Here is a 20203-nt window from a genome sequence, read left to right as displayed (position 1 = left end):
TCACTGCCTCTTTTTAGAAGCAGTCTTTTGGCTCCTTCTCCCTTGCACAGGATTTTGAAGTCTTAAATGCTGGAAAACTTTCCTCCCCTTCCTATTCCACCTCAAGCTCTGCCACAATTGAGTGGGGAACTTATTTGAATTTCTATTATTCTTCTAGGACAGCCTTAAGACCTTGTGGATGGAAGACCTCTTGTGCTTCTACGTTCATGTCAGAATGGCCTAGGCCAATCTGTTGCTCTCTGGTTCCTACCACAGGCACTCTACAGCAATATATTGGGATTTTGCCACCAGTGCTAGTGGACCATCCAGATGGCTGTAAACCTGCAGAGGAGGTTAGTACAAAATGTGATCCGGGAATTTTTTGACGCTTTGGCCAGGTCTGTCTGCTTTGGATGTAGAGCAAAGAGAGCACTTGGATACTGCATGTATGCTACTACTTTGTCATTGCATATTCCATGTTTTTCTGCTCCTTCAGGGTTCTGGTGGACCAGTTCAGTTGTGTGCAACTACTAAACAGGTGTCCATAAGAATCCCTTTAGATATTAGCACAAGCCTAATTTATTGGTTGCTGTGGTTGTTTCTGGGTATTGGAAAGTACAATATCCAAGTGGATAAAGCACCCCATTTTTAGTTCTCCCAAACTTACCTTTACTCAGTGTGATATCATCTTGAAGAGAGTGATCTAGGCCAATGAGCTGGAATTCAGATCGGTTTTCATCCAGCCGAACTAAGAAAGCGTGGTTTTCTATGTTTCTACAGTAAACACAGTTCCCTGAAAGCATACTTGTCGGACAAGAGATGACTTATTAAACTACCACTGTGTAGTCACTGGCTGCCCAATGAGGTGTGTAACAACTAAGTTCTTGTCAAGCCTTCTCTATGTGTGCACCTCCCACTTGCTACAGGTTTTTTTTTTAAACTTGATTGAAACAAGATGATCAGACAGGCAAAGATGTGTTAGGACAAGTCTGTTTCCTTTGGCAGAAAAGATTGACCAGTTCAGCTGTAGTCAGTGTGTTAAATGTTGTCCTCCACTTGATATCCTTGGTATTGACATTTTGTGCTTAATTTTTGCTTTGATTTTTTTTTTTTTCTTTCCTGCAAACCTGTTAGCACCTTTCATAAGGTTAGTTTTCACAGGCTGAGTTCTGAAGAACTCATTGGGACCAGCTTTGAAATTCAGGTTCAGTGGAGGGAAAAAGAAAAGCCCGTTTCAGGTCTAAGTGGATCATTTTCCAGTCAACTTCAGCTTCAGAAGATCTAAATCTGGCATGTGCTCTTGAATTCAGTGCTTAAAACTTATAGCTTGAACAAGCATCGCTTTAGGGGAGAGGGAAATATATGTCCAAAATTACTTCCTAATGCTGTTAAATAATAGTAGAGGCTACTTAGAATAAAAAATTTAGGGTCCAAAAAAAAAAGTGGAGCAATTTTTTTTTATTTCTGCTTATGGCCTCTCAAGCTGTAGATCCACTGATATTTCTTTTGCTGTAGCCCAGCCACCTCTTCTGTGGTTGTTGACTGTATTGGTGAGTTTGAGAAAACAGCTTTGAGTGGAAATAACTGCTGTTGAGGGAGATATGTGATTGGTCTGCACTTTTTGGTCTGGGTCTGCACAGGGAGACTGGTGTGGCTGAAAAAACACAATTGTTCTTGGTTATTTTTCAATTGTACCAGTTCCCTGATTGAGCTTTTTCATTGCCGTGTAAATTTTTGCTGGCAAAGCAGAAGACTGGCATGTTGGCATGACGGAGAAGCTGGAGTAGCAACTAGTTACACAGTAATGCGTTGATGAATCTTTAACCATGTAGCATGGCTTCTCAGGCATGTCTACTCTATGCTATTGTAAAGATTTTAGTATCTTCAGGGAAGATGAAAATCTTTCAGAAAATTTACTGAAAAATAATTTTAAATGAATTGAAGCACAGAATTTTTAAAGAGATTTTAAAAGTATCTGATTTAATTTAAATTAAAAAAAGTGATTGTATTACTCAAATGTCAAAGTCTCCGATTAATGTATAGCTGAATTTGCAAAACAGTTCCATCGTATTCCCTTTTTTAATGTTTTCTGACACATTAACTATTTTTATGGCCACCCATTTCTCTCTTGGCTTCTAGTTAGGTATGAATTTTGGATTGTAGAAAAGCTTATGTTGCTACCGGCTTTATACCTTCAAAAACGATGTGTCATATTAAATACATTAGCTGCTTTTTACAAAGTGCCTGACAACTTCGGCAAAAAAAATTGACAAAGTAATAAGCACCTGAGTATTTGAAGAAACTTAAGTAATTTAGTAAAGTTTAATACATATCTGCCATACCTAATGTTATTCTGATTGTTTTCTCTATGCAATTATGCAGAAAGTTGTTAGCATTAATCTTACAGGTAACTGGAAAAAAAGTGAACTTTTTCAAGAAATAATCTTTCTGCCATAAATTACATATCACGCTCTTCAGATTTCTCTGGACTGTTGCACAGTGCAACAAATAAGTCTAGAATTTCTGTACTTTTCCCTTACTGATGCAATGCCTATATCTTGATGTGGCTATTTTATTTAAATTTGTCAAACATTTTTCATATTAGGATGAAAACTTACAAGTTAATCCAGATGTACCACGTTTTTTGAAATCACTAACTGTAAGAGTTGAGTCTTGAAATTTAACATGTGAGTGAATCTGCCATTTTTCTTCTAGAGTTAAAAAACAAAATCCAGCAACACTGGAAAAGTATTTATTACAGAATGCTGAAAATGTAGCATTTTCCTGTAAAAATGGCTTTGTTTAAATTCTTTCGTGACCTAAGTGAAAACTAATTTTTTGCAGTTTTATTAATTTTTGGTTTTCTAGCACTTTCTTTTACAGAGCAGCTCAAAACGTGATTTGTTATTGTTTTAAAAAAGTACAGATTTTTGAAGCCATTAACAAAACTGGAGTGCCTTTTTCTATAGAACTTAACTTACTGTTTCCATACTACTGCTTTTTATCAAATGTCAACTTGAATGTCAATTTTTTTATTTTTCAATGAAGTTGAAAGTTAGGAAGAGTGCTCAGTGGTTCTGTTCAACCTTTGGAAATCCAAACTGAAATTTCCTGCACAAATGCTGTGATTACAGTGACTTGATAGGGCTACCCAAGAGCTTCTCTAAATTTATATCTACCTGTTTGATGTAGACTTTTTTCTTTCTTGTTACATTTTCTCTCATTAGTATTGGTATGCTTTTTACTCATCCTAAAAAAACTATGAAACCAATATGTTCTTTGTCACACTTGGCTGGCTTTAAATGCAACATGCTCATGGTCTCAATGTTCATTCTTTGTATTTTTAAGTTTTAGCAAACTAAGTTTAACTAGTAGGTTGTTTTTTTTTTTTTTTTTTTTGTTGCTTAATTGTTTGGAAGTACTGCTGTAGTGAATATAAAGAGTATTTTAAATATAAAGAGTTTAAAATATTTACTGTAGTATCAGAGATGAGTCTGAGAAAAGCCTTCAATGGAGCCAGTGTTTTGTTTGTTTGGAAATGCTAGCAAATGAAGTCTTGGTTTGTAAATATTTTTTATAAGGTTATCTAATATATCTGGAGCAGTGGGGAGAGGACAGTGCTGCACAATGAAATTCATTGAATGGATTTCTTGTCCTTTTAGTCTTTGGGGATTTTTCTGTATAGTCTCAGTATTACACAATTAAAAGTAATATTTATATTGGGGTTTTTTTGTTTGCCATCAAATTTCTGCCAGTGTTTCATGACTATTCAGTTGGGCTTTTCTTGTTTGTGTTTTGTCTACCAATCTAGCTTTTTCATGTATTCATATTTCTAGGGACTGCTAATGTATAGATGGTTTCATTTATTTGCATTAGGACTAGCATATGACCTGGGTGGGTCAAACTGAGTTCTTTCCCCTCCGCTTAATGGAATGCGGAAGCTCTGCCTGCTGATAACTTATAATGAGCTAGGTTGATGTCCATGGTCAATTAAAATTTCTGTGCTTAGGTTCATCTTTTATAATTGTCTACTTTTACAGTTACAGAAAGACCTATTTGGTGGATGGGTGAATGAATACTGTGTGCTTCAGTGTTTCTGAAACATATAGGCAGCTGTATATTTCTTAGACAGGTGGGGTCTTAACTTCTCCTCCTCCTCCTCCTCCTCTTTTTATTATATAGTCTTGATTCCAGAAGCAACAGAAAAGCACTTTTTCATCCTGTCTCTACTTCCTGTTATCTTCATTTTTGTTTGTATGGCAGCAACATAGGAGATGTAAGAGCAGTGGGGGAAGGAGAGTGCATCCATTTGCTTGCATGGAACAGAACTGGTCAGAGCTGCTGCCTGCCTGAGAGTTAAGGATAGTTTGCTTGATTGAATATCGAAGGGGAATATGCAGTGAAAAGGAAAGGGAGAGTAGACTTTTGTTGTTTACTGACACTTCTGTAAATTCTCTTGTACTGTCAGTTATCACAGGTTAAAGGGATGAGAAGCAAAACTTGTTAACAAAACCTTTGAATTCTTTATCATTCTTCATTTTACTTGAGATAGTATAACCCATCATGTGTTAAATTATTGTCATCCTTATTTTTTTAAATTATATTTCTTAATTTTTTAAGTCTTCATGTTTAGTCACATGCATTTTCCTATTCAGCAGTTTCTAACATGATATCTGCCTATACTTGATTTGCCAGCAAGATCTGCAGTTATTCTAGGCAGAATTCAGTCAGCTTCTCTAGGATACACGCCCTATGGCCCCAGCGTGTAACATCAATTTTTCTTTACCTGTATTGTTTTCAAACCTTTTCTTCTAGAACACTTACAATTTCTTGAATATTTTCCACATATAATGAAGGTAGAGAAAAAATGGCCTTTGAATGTGTTTGGTATTGTTCAAGTTCCCCTTCTGGATTTTTAATCTACAATAGAAAGTTTTTGGGATTAGAGATTTCTGCGGTTATTCGCATAAGCATGGTTGAATCTGTTCACTGCAATTTACCCTATGTTTCCAGAAATCTCCTTTATAATCTTTTTTCCTAATTAGCTGACTCTGCTTTTCTTTAATTCAAATTCTTGCCCATTAGTGATTCATCCTTAATGATGACTATTTGCCTGTGTAATTTTCTGCCGTCTTTAAAAGTGTTTGAAGAATTAATGAACAATTTTATTCCACTCTAGCTTTTGGCTTTGATACATATCTAAAGAATAATCAGAAGCTTTATGGAGGTTGGATATTTTGGAGCATTTGAGACTTAGCTTGCAAGATTTAACAATTTCTCCTAACATATGAGGAGGGTTTCAAGATTGTCTTGTAAAAGAATTATTCACTTGATTGTTCATAGTCTGCTTAAGTCTTTGTCTATGAAAAATGTGCAGCTAGCTTGGTGAAGGTGAATTCTTCTGACCTTTAAGTAGTCAAAGATTTCTCCTTGAAATTTGTGATTCTTTAATACTGACACCTGAGTTGCTAGTTCTCTTCTATTTTAATAGCTGAATGGAGAGTAAATTCCACCCTCTTTGTCTGTGTCCATCAGTGTTTTCAAGAAGAATCTGCTTATTTCCTCAAAATACTTCAAAAGAAAATGCAACCTGACGTTTGTAACTGTTGACATGTGCAGACTGAAGAAAGTATCATCTGCAGAGAATTCTGTTGAGTATTTGACACACCTGTATGAAGAGTGATCTATTGATAAGGATAGTACTCATTTTAGTTCAGTCTCAGCTGGTAAAAACAATTTGCAGTTTGACATTTTAATGTGGAACTTTTCAAAAATTTTGGAAGTAAATTTGATTTTCTAGACTATGCAGAAACATTACAAAGGAAGATGGAAAATATGAGCATTGAGAATATGGAACAGCTTACTATATTTTTACTTCCACATAGTCTAATCTAGTGCATATGATTTCTTAAAGAAGATTGCTCGCAATAATAAATCTAATTTTTTTTCAGCAGGAATTTTAACTTCAAAAGAAGTCCTGTCAGCTAGCCTGTTCTACTTATAGCTCATCTGGCACCTGTCAGATGATTTAAAATAGTCCTGGAACATGTGACTTCTTGATTATTAGAAAGTTCTTGACTGCTTGCAGGCATTTGGTCTTAGGGAACATATTCCTTGTAAGGCCAAGTGATGCTGCTTTTGGCTAGAAGCTTTCTTGCTGTGTTACATCATTTCACAAGCCTGAGTGTCTAAAATATGCGGAGGTGTTTACAGGTTTTTGTTGCAGACAGCAAATAGTATACTAATAGCCTAATCACTACTGCTGTGACACTATCCTGTTGCAATACAAATTCTGGGCACTTCAGCTTTTTAGTTCTTAAAAGAGCCTTGGAACCGGTATTTAGCTCTGATAGGGAAGCTAAAATTACTTAGTTTTAAAAAAAAATGTTTCTTCTGAGTAAAGGTGAACTTGCAATGTCTGTAGCTCAAGTGACAGAATGGTTTATCTTGATGAAATAGAGGTCTTCACCTAGAACACCTGTGCTGCTGTGACCTGGATTTTCCTCTTCCAGCCCTGTAGTGTTGGGGTTGGCGGACCAGCTAGCACAGCTCTTCAGGGGTTTATTAGAGATGGGAGTGGGTTCGTAGCTCTAGGATGCTGATGGGCAGGAGTGTTTCTGTACTGAAAAAGCTAAGTGCTGGGTCCACCAACTGTGAATATTCCAAAAAGAAAAACCAAAGAAAATCCCACTTTGGGCCTCTGTGAAGGGTAGCAGAAGGCTCAAAGAGATCTTACTGCTGCATCTTCAGGTGTTAATTATTGTATGTTGGGGATTTATGAGCCTGGTGCCTTGCTAGCACTGACATTAATATTCTTGCTTGCTGCTGTTAATAACAAAAGCTTTTCACTTGTGAATTGCTCATTGTCTTCATGCTGCCTGTGGTACTCATTGATTAAAATACCGCCTGTATTCTCTAGCTGGCTGTTAGTCTTCAGTCAAGCACGCTCAGTAGCCCTCCCAGAGTGTGTATGTGAAGTAGCTGTGGCTTTGAAGAGGAATGTTTGCTCTCCGTCAGCATCTGAGGTGTCAGTAGCCCAATTTAAGACTGCAGTTGTTTCAGGAAAAGAAATAACTGTCTATCGGCTTATAAATCTGCTTTCCTAAAAGGATTGCCTATTCTATAGCTGTCAGGAGAGGCAATATCTGCTGTTCAGTGTAAGATGAAAAATATTTGAGTAACAGTGGCTTGAACTTACCTGCCAATACTGCACTACCCAATAACAGAATGCCTATGCAAAAACTGTTAGCAATTTTTGTTATGCAAAACCTGTTAGCTTCCAGGTACTATATACCTGTGAATTCATTTTCTTATATGCTGTAATTAAATTGAGCTAATGATACACTCCTAATATTTGAAGCAGTACTCTAAGAAGATGTGTAGTTTTTCTGTATAGGATTGGCAATATTAAGTAATGTATACTGATTGTTCACTGGGCGTAATAGAAGTATATTTTAAGTCTTACAGCATTTGAGAGAATGGAAATGTCTGAAGGATCCCTGAATAAATCTATTTTTAGATAATTTTCATGCAATGTGGAGAGCAGACAGAAAAATGGAATTGTTGCCTCAGTCATTTGAAAGCTACTTTAAAGTCATAGGAGTGTAGTGAATCTTAGCTGTTTATATGACAGCAGTAGTCTTTTATTGTATTCTTGGTTTCCAAATTTTAGCTATCCTCTCGAGCTTCTGTAATATTTACAGTGATATTCTGATAGGGAATATTTTGTCTCCCTCCTGGATCAATTTATTCTTTTTCTTGTATAGCAAAAAATGTTGTAAAAAAGTATGTAAATCCAAAATCTGTGGATTAAATTGGGTTTGAACTCTTCTTATTTGATTAAAATATTGTTCATCTGGTCCTTTGAAACCTTGCCTATTGCAGTTGCTTCCTTGCAAGCAAGATAGGGCTTTCTTAAAGTCAGTGTAAAAAGTATTGGCTACGACTGGTGAAAAGAAGTAACTTAAGAAAGCCTTTCAAAGACTTTAATTTGAGGAGTTCTGTAAATAATATTTTGATTTATTCTCAAAAACAATCTATTGGAGAATTTGGCATTAGGAGATTTCATGAGTGTGGATATTTGGTTTTGTGTTTTTTCTTCAAAAAGATCAACTTAAAAGCAAATTGCGCCTCTCCCCCCTAAACACTGAGCTGGTACGGAGGAGTTCTATGACAAAGATCTGGTGTCTGCATTTGCTTCTGGAAGCAATTAATATAGGCCTTTTTATTTGTGTTTGTTACTCTTATATGAATTCCAGGCTGGAAGAGTGGGAGTAGAAAGGACTGGTTGAATCACTGTGTCCAGTCCCCTGCAGTGGTCTCTTATAAATCCACAGGGCTCTGCTTTGAAACATCTTCTTTGCTGAATACATAGCTCTCCCTCTGCCCTTCCCTTGTGGAATACTGGTGCCTCATCCAATGGTTTCTGATTTTTATATTTAAGGAAAAAACTTAAATGATGCATCCAAAAATGTTATTTTCCACGACTGGGTGACAGTGGCAGCTCACAGTGTCACCTTTATGAGCCTTTGTTCTATTGAAATTCTTCAGCTGATAGCGAAGTTACATACTCTAATGCATGCTATTGGACGTATTTTATTAAATGTCCTCTCAATTCTGTTATTCCAGTCCACAAAACCATCTTTCTTCCTACCTTATCACTTGTTCCTTTTTAACAGCAACAGGTCTCAAGATTGCCCATCTAGATTTCCACCAAGATTACTAAAGAAAATAGTTGCCAGATTATAAAAGGTGCAGTCTCGTCAGCCTACTAAGTTGTTTTTTTTTTATAAGACTTTACAGTCTTTCTTGTAATCATCTTGTTTATCCACATTATTTTTTTTTTTGTATTAATTCTGATCTTCCTCACCTTAAATAGCAATTTTCCTTGTGGGAGCTGTATTTAAAATGTTTTGCACTAGCTGACAGCAGTAACTTTGAAGTCCGTTATAGATTGAATGAAATTTACACTGTTCCAATTTTATCAAAATTGTATTGCTTTCTATTCAACTTCTGATCCACTTATATCCCTGATCATTCACTCAGTCTATATTTATATATCATTAATTACTTCATTAATGTATGCTATGTTAATGCAGTATTAATATACTTTAATATATTAAACTATCTATGTCTGAACAACTTGATGTCCCTCTGAATATCCTTGCATTTATGCCTATTTCAGGTAGTGTGTGTAGTAAATTAGTAGACTTTTCTGCTATCGCACTTTGAAATTTCACATGGCAGCTCTTTTTGGGCTGTGCAGAATGGATCATACAGGCCATCCTGGTTTTGCCAGAGTCGGTAATCTCAGTTGGTTTTATTTTATCTTGAGTTTGATCATATCCATTTCCTTGACCCTGTTGCAATTGATTTTCACATATTTAATGGAGGTAAATGGTATTTCTAGTATAATTAACATGTTGGCCATACTAGGTAGTTATTAATCTGCAAATGATCATTTTTATTTGAATAGCGGTGATTAGGAAGAAAATCAGGAAGGACTGTGTAGTAGTGGGAACTGCTTGAAAGTGTTGACCAAATGCTTGTTTTCTTGGAAAATTGAGGATATTTAATCAAGATAGTACATGCTGCTTACAAACTCATTTGAGAAACTGTTAAGCACTCTAATTTGCAAAATGATAAACTGCTTTCAGAAGTTAAATGATTGCAGTTAACATGTTTCTGAAAAGTATGGGTACCAAAATAGCAATGTCTTTTAAATTAATTTTATTGCAGTAACTGAAAGAAGAACTCAGTTTTGAAAGTGTTTCTACTCAGTTTAGAAATGCTATTTCCTTACTATATATTTGTAGAAGTAATTAGAATTAATAATAAAAATTTAAAGGTTAAGTAAAGCCTACTTAGATAAGTAAATCAGGAGAATCAGAGGTTCAAGTGCATAGTGACTAAGTTCCATACAGTTCTAAACAGTTTGACAAAATTGTGGATGGAGTACATGCCCGTTGTTCCATTTTTGGCATTGTTTTTCTATGTGGTGAGCCAGATTTTCATCTAACAAGAGCTTCTACTTTTATAAGCATATTTATGCTTTCTAATTCATCTGTAGGAAAACCTTTATGAACTCCTAACTTCTGCCTTTGTGAATTAAGTTCATCCTTCTTTTTTCAAGTGTAGTCACCTACTTCTATGTTTCTGTTTTATTCTGCCTTTATTCCGAGGCCTATCAGTTTCGTAGATGTAATTGATAGTTTTTTCAAATGGTCAATTTAGAAAATTGACTTATGAATTGAAAATTCACTTCTGATGAATTAAAAGTGTAGTCTTCCTGCATACAGCAAGAAGAATAGAAATTGATTTTACTGACCTACATTTCTCAGATTTTTCGGAAGAGAAAGTTTGCTTTTAATGAAGTGTTATCGTACTGCTCAGACTGGTGTGATCTGTTTTCTCTCATCACTTCTTCAGAACTTACTGTTGCTGAGTTGTACTGAACAGATGACTTTTGAATACTGAAACCTTTCAAAATCCATCAAACAAGTGTAGCTCAATGAAGAGTACTTCTCTCTGTGTTAGCTTCTGAGCAGAAGAGAGTACTGGCATCTTCAAGCTCATGAATATTTTTTTGCCTGATGAATTTTACCAGATGTGTTTATGTTTCTGTGAAGAAGACACACAATACACCTGTTTTCCACAGGTGATGGGTTGACCTTCTGATTTGAATGGTTTTTTATATTCACTTTTATAACACTGAAACTAGGTAACACTGTTGATCCTCAAACTGACCTATTTACTGATGAGCTGATGGTAATGAGCTCTCTGCAAACAAGCACTAAAGACAATTTAACAGAGCGTGGGCCAGTAAAAAGAAAAAAACAGCACAGTAGCAAAAGTAGCTCTGAAATCTGAGTCTAGTGTTGGCATCACTTCTGTTTTCAAATATAGACATACTCAACTGGATAGACCTCATTAATAGTTTATTAGACAATGCTCATATTGACAATTTGCATTTGGTTCATTTCAAGTTTGCTCAAAAAATCCATACAAATGCGTAATATGTTACCTAGAGTATGTCACTCTTTTTTCCCTCATTACTAAACAGACTGAAAAGCTGAAAACTCAATTTTGTGTAGGCCATCAATCTTTCCTTAGATGCTGTTCAGTTAATCATTTTCCATTTGGTTTAAATTGATATTAATAGCTTAGAAATAGTAAATGTTGTGTCAGGATTTTGATGAGCTCCTACTTTATGCCAACTACTGTTTATTCATATCTGAAAGTTTGGAAAACAAACTTTACATTAGCTTTGTCTTTTTATGTGCCACATCCAGTGTAGAATCCTGATTTAGTTGAATAACAGCAATGAAGTCCTTTGTCAGGTCTGTCACAAAGTTGTAGTGAAGACTGATGACTAGTATAAACAAAGATGAAGTTGGCCCAAAGATAAAAATGACTGAATAGTTATGTGTCTTGCTGAAAAGAGTAGGCATTCTTTCCCATGCCAACTGTGTTCGTAAAAGAGGTGGTAAAGTGAAACAATGCACTTTATATGAGCAGTAATTTTAAAGATGACCTTTTCCTATAGTGTCAAGTGTATCATGGATTTTGTCAGAGGGGAAAAGAAAATCACTTGACCTTCAGAAGTAACAAGACTTGAATGTACCCATTTTTCCTCCTTTCATTTTATTCTTGATAAGTTACAGCCTCTGTTTCTACTCTTTCCAAGGCGTTTTTAATACTCCTTTTACTTCTATGGTGTAAAGGTTTTGTTATCTATTATCCAGTACTTTGAAGGGAGGAAAAGTACCTGGTTGTGCAAAAATCTTCCATTTTATTACATTACTCTGTAGCAAAGGCAATTATTAAACCTATGCATTTTGGGATTATTGCTGTGGTTACTGAACTTGTTTATGGGTGCAGTTGACTTTTTGCCATAAGGACACACTGCTGATTCATGTTCAAGTTGCTATCAGGCTCCAAAGGTTTCTTTCTTCAGAGCAGCTTCCTAGTCTGTTGACACCTAGCTTGTATTTATAACAAGGTTATTCCATGCTGGGTACAGGACTTTGTACATGTGTTTATTGAACTTGAGATTTTCAACATGCCTGCTTTTCTAGCTGTTGGATGTCCTTTGGATTGGCCACCCAGGGCCATTTCAGGATATTGTTTCACGGTATTGTCTGCATGCTGTAGCCCCAGTTGGGTGTCACTGGCAACTTTGCTGAGTGTGCATTCTGTCCCATCTCCCACTAACAAGACACTAACAAGTATCAGCTGCAGTTCTGACCTCTGAAGGACACCACTGGTGAATGTCTGTCAGCTGGACTTTGTACTGCTCATAAAAACCCATAGAGCCTGGTGGTCTAGCTATCAGTCCACCCAGCTTGTAGCCCACTCCTTCAGGTCACATCTCACTCTCTTCTGTCAGAGTACTCTGGAAGACTGTCACAGTCCCTGTTAAAGTCACATTCACTGCTTTTCCCCTGCTCACCAAACCAGACCTTCCCTTAAAGCAAGCTGCTGGGTTGGTCATATGCCCTTGGAAAGTCTGTACTGTCTGTTCTCAGTTGCCCTCTGGGTTTTTTGCTTGGTTGTGTTTTTTTGGTGGTTGGTTTTTGTTTGTTTTTGTGTGTGTGTGTGGATGTAGGTTCCAGGAGGATTTGTTCCAAAATCTTCACAGGGACTGAAGTGAGACTGACTAGCGGATAGTTCTCCAGATCCTCCTTGTCCTTCTTGATGATAGATTTTTTTTTTTTTTTTCCTAATGCTAAAGCAACTTTGGATCACCATGACCTTTCAGAGATGATAGAGAATGACCCTGCAATAAAATCAGTCTTCTCCTTCAACACCCTGAGATGCCTCCCATCTGGTGCCATGGAGTTGCGCATGTCCAAGTGGCTTAATTGATCCCTGACTCAATCTGTCTGTACTGCATGTGAAGTTTCACTCCCACAGACTCTGCCACCAGTCTCCCATCTGGGGCATCTGATAACAAAGGAAGCCAAAAAGGCACTGAGTATCAGCCTTTCCCACACCCATTGTCACCGGGTCTGCTGTCCCACCGAGCAGTGGATCTGCATTATTCTCAGCCTTTCTTTTGCCAGAATCCTTACAGGTGCCTTTCTTGTTGTTGTTCTTGTTTCTTCCAAACTTGAACTCCAGGGTTCCCTGAGTACTTCCCCACATGCTCAGGAGATGTTTCTATATTCCTCCAAAGCAGCTCTGCTTCTATCTTGTGTGTATGTTGCACAAGTAGTGCAAGAACCTCTCTGTGATGCTGCTTGCCTCACTTTGTCACGCAGACCCTGGCCAGCAGCTATCATTCCTCAAGTGAGTCTTGTGGTCTTCGAAGCCTGCTTTTGACACCAGCCCTGCAGCCAGGTGTTGATAGGCTGTGTACACTCCTGCCTGAACCTTGCCTGCCCAGTGGAGAAATTGAGAGCAGTATCTGGGTCCCATGCCTGCTACACTCTACCTCTCCCCGAGGTCTGCAGTCACTACTCATATGCTCAGGTTCACATCTGGCAGTATCATTGATTCATGAATGAATAGCCAAAGGTTGGTTGTCTAAGAGCTGAACTCGGGCAGACTCATCACTCTTTCAACAGCATCCCAGGCAGTAGAACTGTGCTGGAAATGCACATCTGCAGGCTTTTCTGTTGCCACAAGTCACTAATTTCCTGTATTTGTTCCTCACTCGGCCCCCATCTTAGGAGTCTCCATCCACTCATCCTTTGAGTGCAATGCCTAGCTGTTGTTTCTTCCTTGCATCATGGGGCTCAGACTTGTGGCGCTGCAAAGTCTCTGTGAAGGCCTGTCTACTCACTGTTTGCCCTCGCTCATGGTGTACCAGTTGGCCCACTGTAGCTCCTTCCACTGAAAGAGCAGCACCTCAGGCAGAGTACCCCTGCCATGGGCACCAGCACTGCTCCAGCACCAGAGAGAAGTACCTTGCATTTCTTACAGCCCAAGCCCTGGATGGTGGAGTCCTCTTCCAGAGGTCTGTCTGGGTCGAGTATCTGGTATGCTGAGAGCAATTGCTTCGACAGAGTGTCTGGGCCCCTGGTGTGCTGCCTGAATTCTGCTGGTAAGCAGACAGCAGAAGTGCTGTCATACACTGTATTTTTTTACCACTGTTTTTAATTCATGAGGTGTTAAACTTCCCAAGGGAGTGAGAGCCTTTGTGTAAAGGTACAGGGAAGGGCCTTACTGATAGTACTTGGTGTGTGCTGAACTTTTGCGTTGCTGTCTCTTGATCACTTCCCTGAATTCTCAAAGGATTCAAAGGGTTCACAAAGTGTCTCTTTGACATTTCACTGAACTCTCAAAGGAATTTTCTTGCATCAGAGGCAGATATAGTGCCAGGCTATGCATTTTAAAGCACTTGCTATAGTTGGTATTTTTATGGATAAAAAGTCTTGATAACGGTTCTCTTCCTGGTTTCTTGTCTGGTGTCTGAGGATTCCTAAGCACTGTGCTCCTGTGTGTTTTACACTTTCTTTTATAGCCTAACATCTCACAAGTCTGAACTTCAAGAAGTCTGAAACGATAAGAATTTGTTTAGTTTTCTTTTAAAACACGTTATTTTTAATTCACATTTGTTTTCTTTAAACTAATAAAATCATTTTACGCATCAAAATTATTAGTTGATACCTTTAGCTTTGAATGCCTAGTAAGTGATCCTGGTGGCTTGTGTGTACTTTCTTCAGTTTGCTTACTGTTTAACTTTACCAAAAGGGATGTTTCTTTGGTTTGCTGAAAGCAAAGCATTTGTCTTTGTGATGAAGGTGTAATGTGCCATTGGACTTCATGTAAAATACAGGCATTTGTAGACTAGCATTCCTAGTGATGGTTCCAGAAAGTCAGCATGTACTACACGGTGGGAGCATGAGGAATATTAGCCATGGGCTTCACGCAGCACAGACTGATACCTTGCTTCCCGAGATGTTCCTGGGTTTCATTCATCTAGCTTGTTCTGATTTCCAAGGGTCCAGAGAGGTTCTTTTAATTTCATTAGATGTGTTTACCCTCTTCTCCAGTGACTCTGCAGACCACTCTGTTTTGGTCACTCATTTTAATGTTTCTGGTGATGGATGTTAACATATTGAAAGACTGGAGTAATGCTGCTTTAATTGATCCCGTTCCCTTAATCTCATTGGAGTGCTTAAAGCATTCATTTTGATACGTACAGCATTCGGTAATTAAATTGTTACCTTTTAAAATGTAGTTAAAATTTCTGCTTTTAGCTATTGTCCTTAGGTAACTTTTTGTGACTTTTTTCTTTTTCTTTTTTTTTTCCAGATATAGAACAGTGTGTCTCAAACTGGATTAAAGAAACCTGTTGATATTTTTATTTATAATTTTTTATTTTTGTATTTGACTTAAAGTGCCATGAAAAAATTTGCATATTGCAAGGTGGTCCTTGCCACCTCTTTGGTTTGGGTCCTTCTGGATATGTTTCTATTGCTGTACTTCAGTGAATGCAACAAATGTGATGAGAAAAAAGAACGAGGCCTGCCTGCTGGAGATGGTAAGTTTTATGCCTGACTAATCTTTAGATAATGCTCATCTAAAATTGCACTCTTTTTAAACACTTGATTTTATTTTTCGCCCCAACAATATAGCATTGTATCAGCATTTAGGTGTTGCAGAATGTTCAATGTTCCTTTGAATGACTATGGAATAAGCACATTTCCGGAGATGTGCGTTGCAGACTTAAATGCTTACTTAAGATGTAGAATTTTAAGCACTAATGTATATGAAAAATAATAAAACTATACAACAAGCAATTCAGGAATGTAAGCTATGTTAATGTAGTTTAAAGCATGTTCTAAGTTTCCACTAGTGAGGAAGAAAAGGCGCTGTTAACTTCACTAGACTTGGTGGTAAAAGAAACCAAACCAACAACCAAGTTTACTTGTCCCTCTGCACCTGCAAAAAGAAACCCAGAACAAAAAAAACCCAACAAACTAAACTAACCCCCCCCAAAAAATCCCAAACACCAAAAACCTATCTAAGCCAGAATTTGTCCAGTGACTATAGCAGTAAGGGACAGTGAATGTTGTCATGAAAACTTATGAAAATAACTAGAATAAACTTGGATGTAAAAGTGACAGATAAGGGGTGTGTGTGTGTGTGTGTACATACACACACACACACACACACACACACACATGCACGTGCTTATGTAAGTAACTTTTTCTTTGAAGTGGGAGCTGTATTATTTAATACTACAGCTCTTCAGATAAGCTTTCAGTTTCATTACTGCCATCTTAGGTTTTGGGTATCAGTGAGATGAGCTGAGTGTGGTTTTTTTTTTTTTTTTTTTTTTTTTTTTTTCTTGGGAGGTCATCATAGCTGATCACATGGGAGGAAGGGCTGGTGCAGGGAGATTCTCATCCCTGCAACGTCTCAGCACAGGCATTTAGAACTGCATGCAGCTGCTGCCTGTAGCGCATTGGAGAAACGTCTAATTTTGTAGTCTGGTGTCTCACCCACCAGAAAGGCTGTATCTCTATGTTTCACTGCTGCTATAGGAAACTTATGCAGTGGTGCTCAGTGTTAAGTCCAATCAGCCAGCCATACTCAGGATTAGTTAATGGTTTCCATCACAAAAAACTTTTTCACCTGTTGACATCTGATGTAGACAACTTTGACCTTCCTGGGAAATTTTCTGAAATGTTTTGAGAACCATGTTGCTCTGTTATAGAATAACACTGGGAAGATGTTTAGGAGATGTTAGATGAGAACAGGCTGATGTGAAAAGGAGTATTGTTCTCCACAGAGAACAACAAAAGTATAGGAATGTAGAATTTCTGCGCTTAGTACCTCTGAACTGTTTTTTTCTAAACTGCATGCAAACATTTTAGAGATGTTCTAATTCACCTGAGTTTTGCAGAAGGGACTGACATTTTCAGTTGCATTTCATCTTTTGGGTTTCTTTTTCAGTAAGTGGAAGAGAAAGTGACATGACAATGAATTAGGGTTACGTAGAAAGTATGTCTTTTCTGGTGTGGTTTGTTTTTTTTTTTTTCTTCAGAGGCTGGGAAATTTTCTTGAGGAAATGATGATGATTGATATTGTGGTGTTAAGGAATGGATACGTTTTTTGGATTCACACGAGGTTTTTAGACAATGCTGAGCAGATAACTTATGCCAGGCTCCTTTAGAGTTGTCTTGCAAACAGGATCTGTTTTGCTGTTGGTGAACGGCAACTGATAATGTCGAAAGTTCAGATGACTTTGCACACAAAGTCATTGAGGGATCCTTCAGGTGAGGGAAAATCTGCATTTTTTTTTTTTTTTTTTTTAAAGATTAGTATTAAGACTTTCCCTATGCAACATTAGCTTCGCTTACTTGAGTACAGTCTTCATTCTGGCCTGTCCCTAACCTGTATGTGTTAAAATTCCTGATATCTTTTTAATATCTTATTTGCTTGTAAACAAACAAACCAACCAACCAAAAATCTTTGTATGTAGTTCTGTACATTTTCTTGGGTTTTTTTAAGCAGCTGACTTGCAGTAAGGTACGTGCAGAAGTATGTCTGCTAGAAACCATGGTTGTAGTTGACACTGACATTTCCTTTTAACCTAGTTGCATGCCTGATCTTAGATATTCTTACTTGTTGCAGTAGTTTACTGATTTGGAGTTTGTAGTGGATTTATTCCCACTCAGAATGCCTAGGATCTCCTTCGATAACATTGAGGCTATTTTTTTTCTGTGAAGCTTTTATCAAAATCTGCTTTTTCACTTCACCCTCCCCCCCATTCATTTCCATAATTGATTTAGTTTTCTTGATTCAGCATAAATTATGTAAGTGTTCTGAATTTAATAGTCTCTTTGTCCATGTCACTCTTTGCAATTTGTGGAAGAATTCCATGGCATTTGACGAACCTACTCAACATGAGTAAGTTTTTCTGAAGAATTTCTAAGTTTATTTTAGGCTGTGCTTGCCTAGTTGGAAAAATTAGTCTTTAGGTATTTCAGCAGGAGCAAAGGATTTTGAGGATAATTTTGGACAGTTCAGGCTTGAAAGCCTGAAGTTAAAAGGATGTTTGCCTTAGATTTTTTTAATACAGAAAATGGAGGGAGTTTCTTTTTTGGAATAAGACTTAAGGCTGTGAGAAAAATCTTTCTCCTTGGTATTGATGGCATAAGATACTAGCATCTTAGTTCATGAACTTCAGCTTATGTGTCTAATATTGGATTGTATGTATACTGCTGTTATATTTTACAAGTTGCCCAAAATAAATAATAAAAAAGGAATGTGAATCTGTGGAAAAAACTGTGTTCGTGATTGTGGGGAACTGTAAGAGTGGGCTGAGGGTCTTTGTGTCCAGTGTCATAGAGATTGAGGGTTGGTAGTTGGAATGCAAGAGTGGAGACAAGGGGACAAAAGGTGCAGTGAAAATTGGACAGGTACTTATCAGGCTGTAAGAGAGCTGGGGTGGAGATGTTTGGGAAAAGGGGGCCTGGCATAGTGTCTGGGTAGTACAGGGACTGGGGAACTAAAGGGATACTTGGAATCTGGCGACTGTAATTGTTTGGGATGATATGTTTGTAGGCTTAAGCCTTTGCCCACCCCTTACACCATGGCGGAAGAAGACAGTACTAACTTCAGGAGGTAGCCTGGGAAAGTGGGATCAGAACACATAGCAGTGTTGACTTCGGCATCCATCTGTGGGAGCTGGGAGGGAGCCTGTGCTTGTCCTGGCTGATACTGCTGCTCTTTCTTCTCCCCACCATAACCACTCCGGAGAAGGGGGAGTAGGTCAGGGGGAAGCTCTCTCCAGTGCTCAGCTCTGAGATGGTCTTACCTATTCTGAGCTATCTAGCCGACCTGGATGGTGTACACCCCTCGCCCAAACTGTCACAGTTGGCATATCTTGTGGGTGATGGTTTCCCTTTTTGTTACTACTGATGGTTCATCAGTCAAATTCACAGAGTAATAGCTGATGATGGAAGGCTGTTGCTGTAAGTTTAAAGTTTGTTATGAGTTAGAATGAAAATCACTGAACCTTAATAAGCATCATCCATGTTTCATAGCAGTTTTTTCCAAACCTGAAATTCATAGGATGTCTAGTTGAGCACTGTTGTTTCCAGATGGGGATTTGGCATTGCAATTTAGATTTTGCTGCCTGGAATAGAATTTACTGATAAGCGTAAATAAGATCTAGACTTAAAGGGTTCAAGCCGTTCTCTAACAATACAAAAAGGAAACTTTCCTGTAAAAAAAAAAAAAAAAAAAAAAAAAAAAAAAAAGCCCAGGTAGTACTGTAGTTTTACTAATAAAGATTATTTTGGTGTAGATCTGTCTTATTTCTGCAAGAAATCCCGTATGTCAGCTCTGAAGTCTTGACTTGAATGAAGATCAAATGAGTCCTTCCTTACTCCCAGGTATAGGCTTCTTGAAAGTATGACTGCTAAGGAACTTCCAGCTTTGGTGCTTGATGCAGTTTCTAAATAAACTTCCAAACTCATCCTTTAACCCTTTTTTTCCCCCTTAAGGGGCATTCTACTTGTGTAGTAATTAGAAGCTCTGCCAAAAAAAGATAAATATCTTTCAGACCGAGGATTGGTTTTGCAAGAGTCTTATGATCTCAGCTGCTTGCTATTTACAATCTTTTCTTGGGGCAATGACAAATTTAAACTAGGACCAGTCATTTTTGTCAAATACCAGTCAAGGTCTTGTGTTCTGAATTTTGAGCTCTTTAGTAAAGATTGAATATCTAAGTTATGATTCAGTTCTGAATATTCTCATCTGCATTAAAAATCCTTAAGAACAAAAGTGAGCGGGTTCAAGATATAAAATACAGATTTAAGTTTTGAAAATAGGAACTGTTCATCATAAATCAGTCTTGTTCTGTTAAGTCTGAGGTGTGTGTAAGAGACACAAACTTCTCTGAACTTCCACCTGTCAAAACAACATTCTTGTAATTGTGGTGGTTCCTCAAAAGTGACTGGACTTGGTGTTTTGGTCAGGTTACCATTGCTGTGGCCCTTAAAGACATGTCAGGGAAGAATCCAGCCCTTGTTCTGGCTTTAGTTGGTCTTAGGTTTTGAAATATCTGGCTTTCATCAGGCATATTACTGAGTAATAAAGGAACTTGTAGACTGTAGTCCATAAAAAGTTCCTGACTTTTAATGAAGATCCTAGAAGAGATTAAACCATCTTTGAAACTAATGGTTTACTGATAAAATGAGAAACGTCTGCAAAAACATTACTAGATCTCCCGTTGAATCAGGTGATAATTAAGTCATTCATT

The 20203-nt window shown here is 37.6% G+C and overlaps 1 protein-coding gene across 1 annotated transcript in view; it reads left to right on the top strand.

The window, feature by feature from the left end:
- The first annotated feature begins 210 nt into the window (after positions 1 to 210).
- GALNT1 (polypeptide N-acetylgalactosaminyltransferase 1) overlaps positions 211 to 20203 on the top strand; it is a 62242-nt gene continuing 42249 nt past the window's right edge. Inside the window, exons 1-2 of the mRNA XM_082479787.1 lie at positions 211 to 332; positions 15241 to 15469. Of these exons, the coding sequence (XP_082335913.1) occupies positions 15331 to 15469 (139 nt within the window). The 5' untranslated portion in view covers positions 211 to 332; positions 15241 to 15330. The remainder of the gene's footprint in view (positions 333 to 15240; positions 15470 to 20203) is intronic.

Source organism: Vanellus vanellus, assembly GCF_965231255.1.
Source record: "Vanellus vanellus genome assembly, chromosome: 2".
Lineage (NCBI taxonomy): Eukaryota > Metazoa > Chordata > Aves > Charadriiformes > Charadriidae > Vanellus > Vanellus vanellus.
Note: the sequence above shows the minus strand (reverse complement) of the source record. Positions and strands in the feature narration are given on the sequence as shown.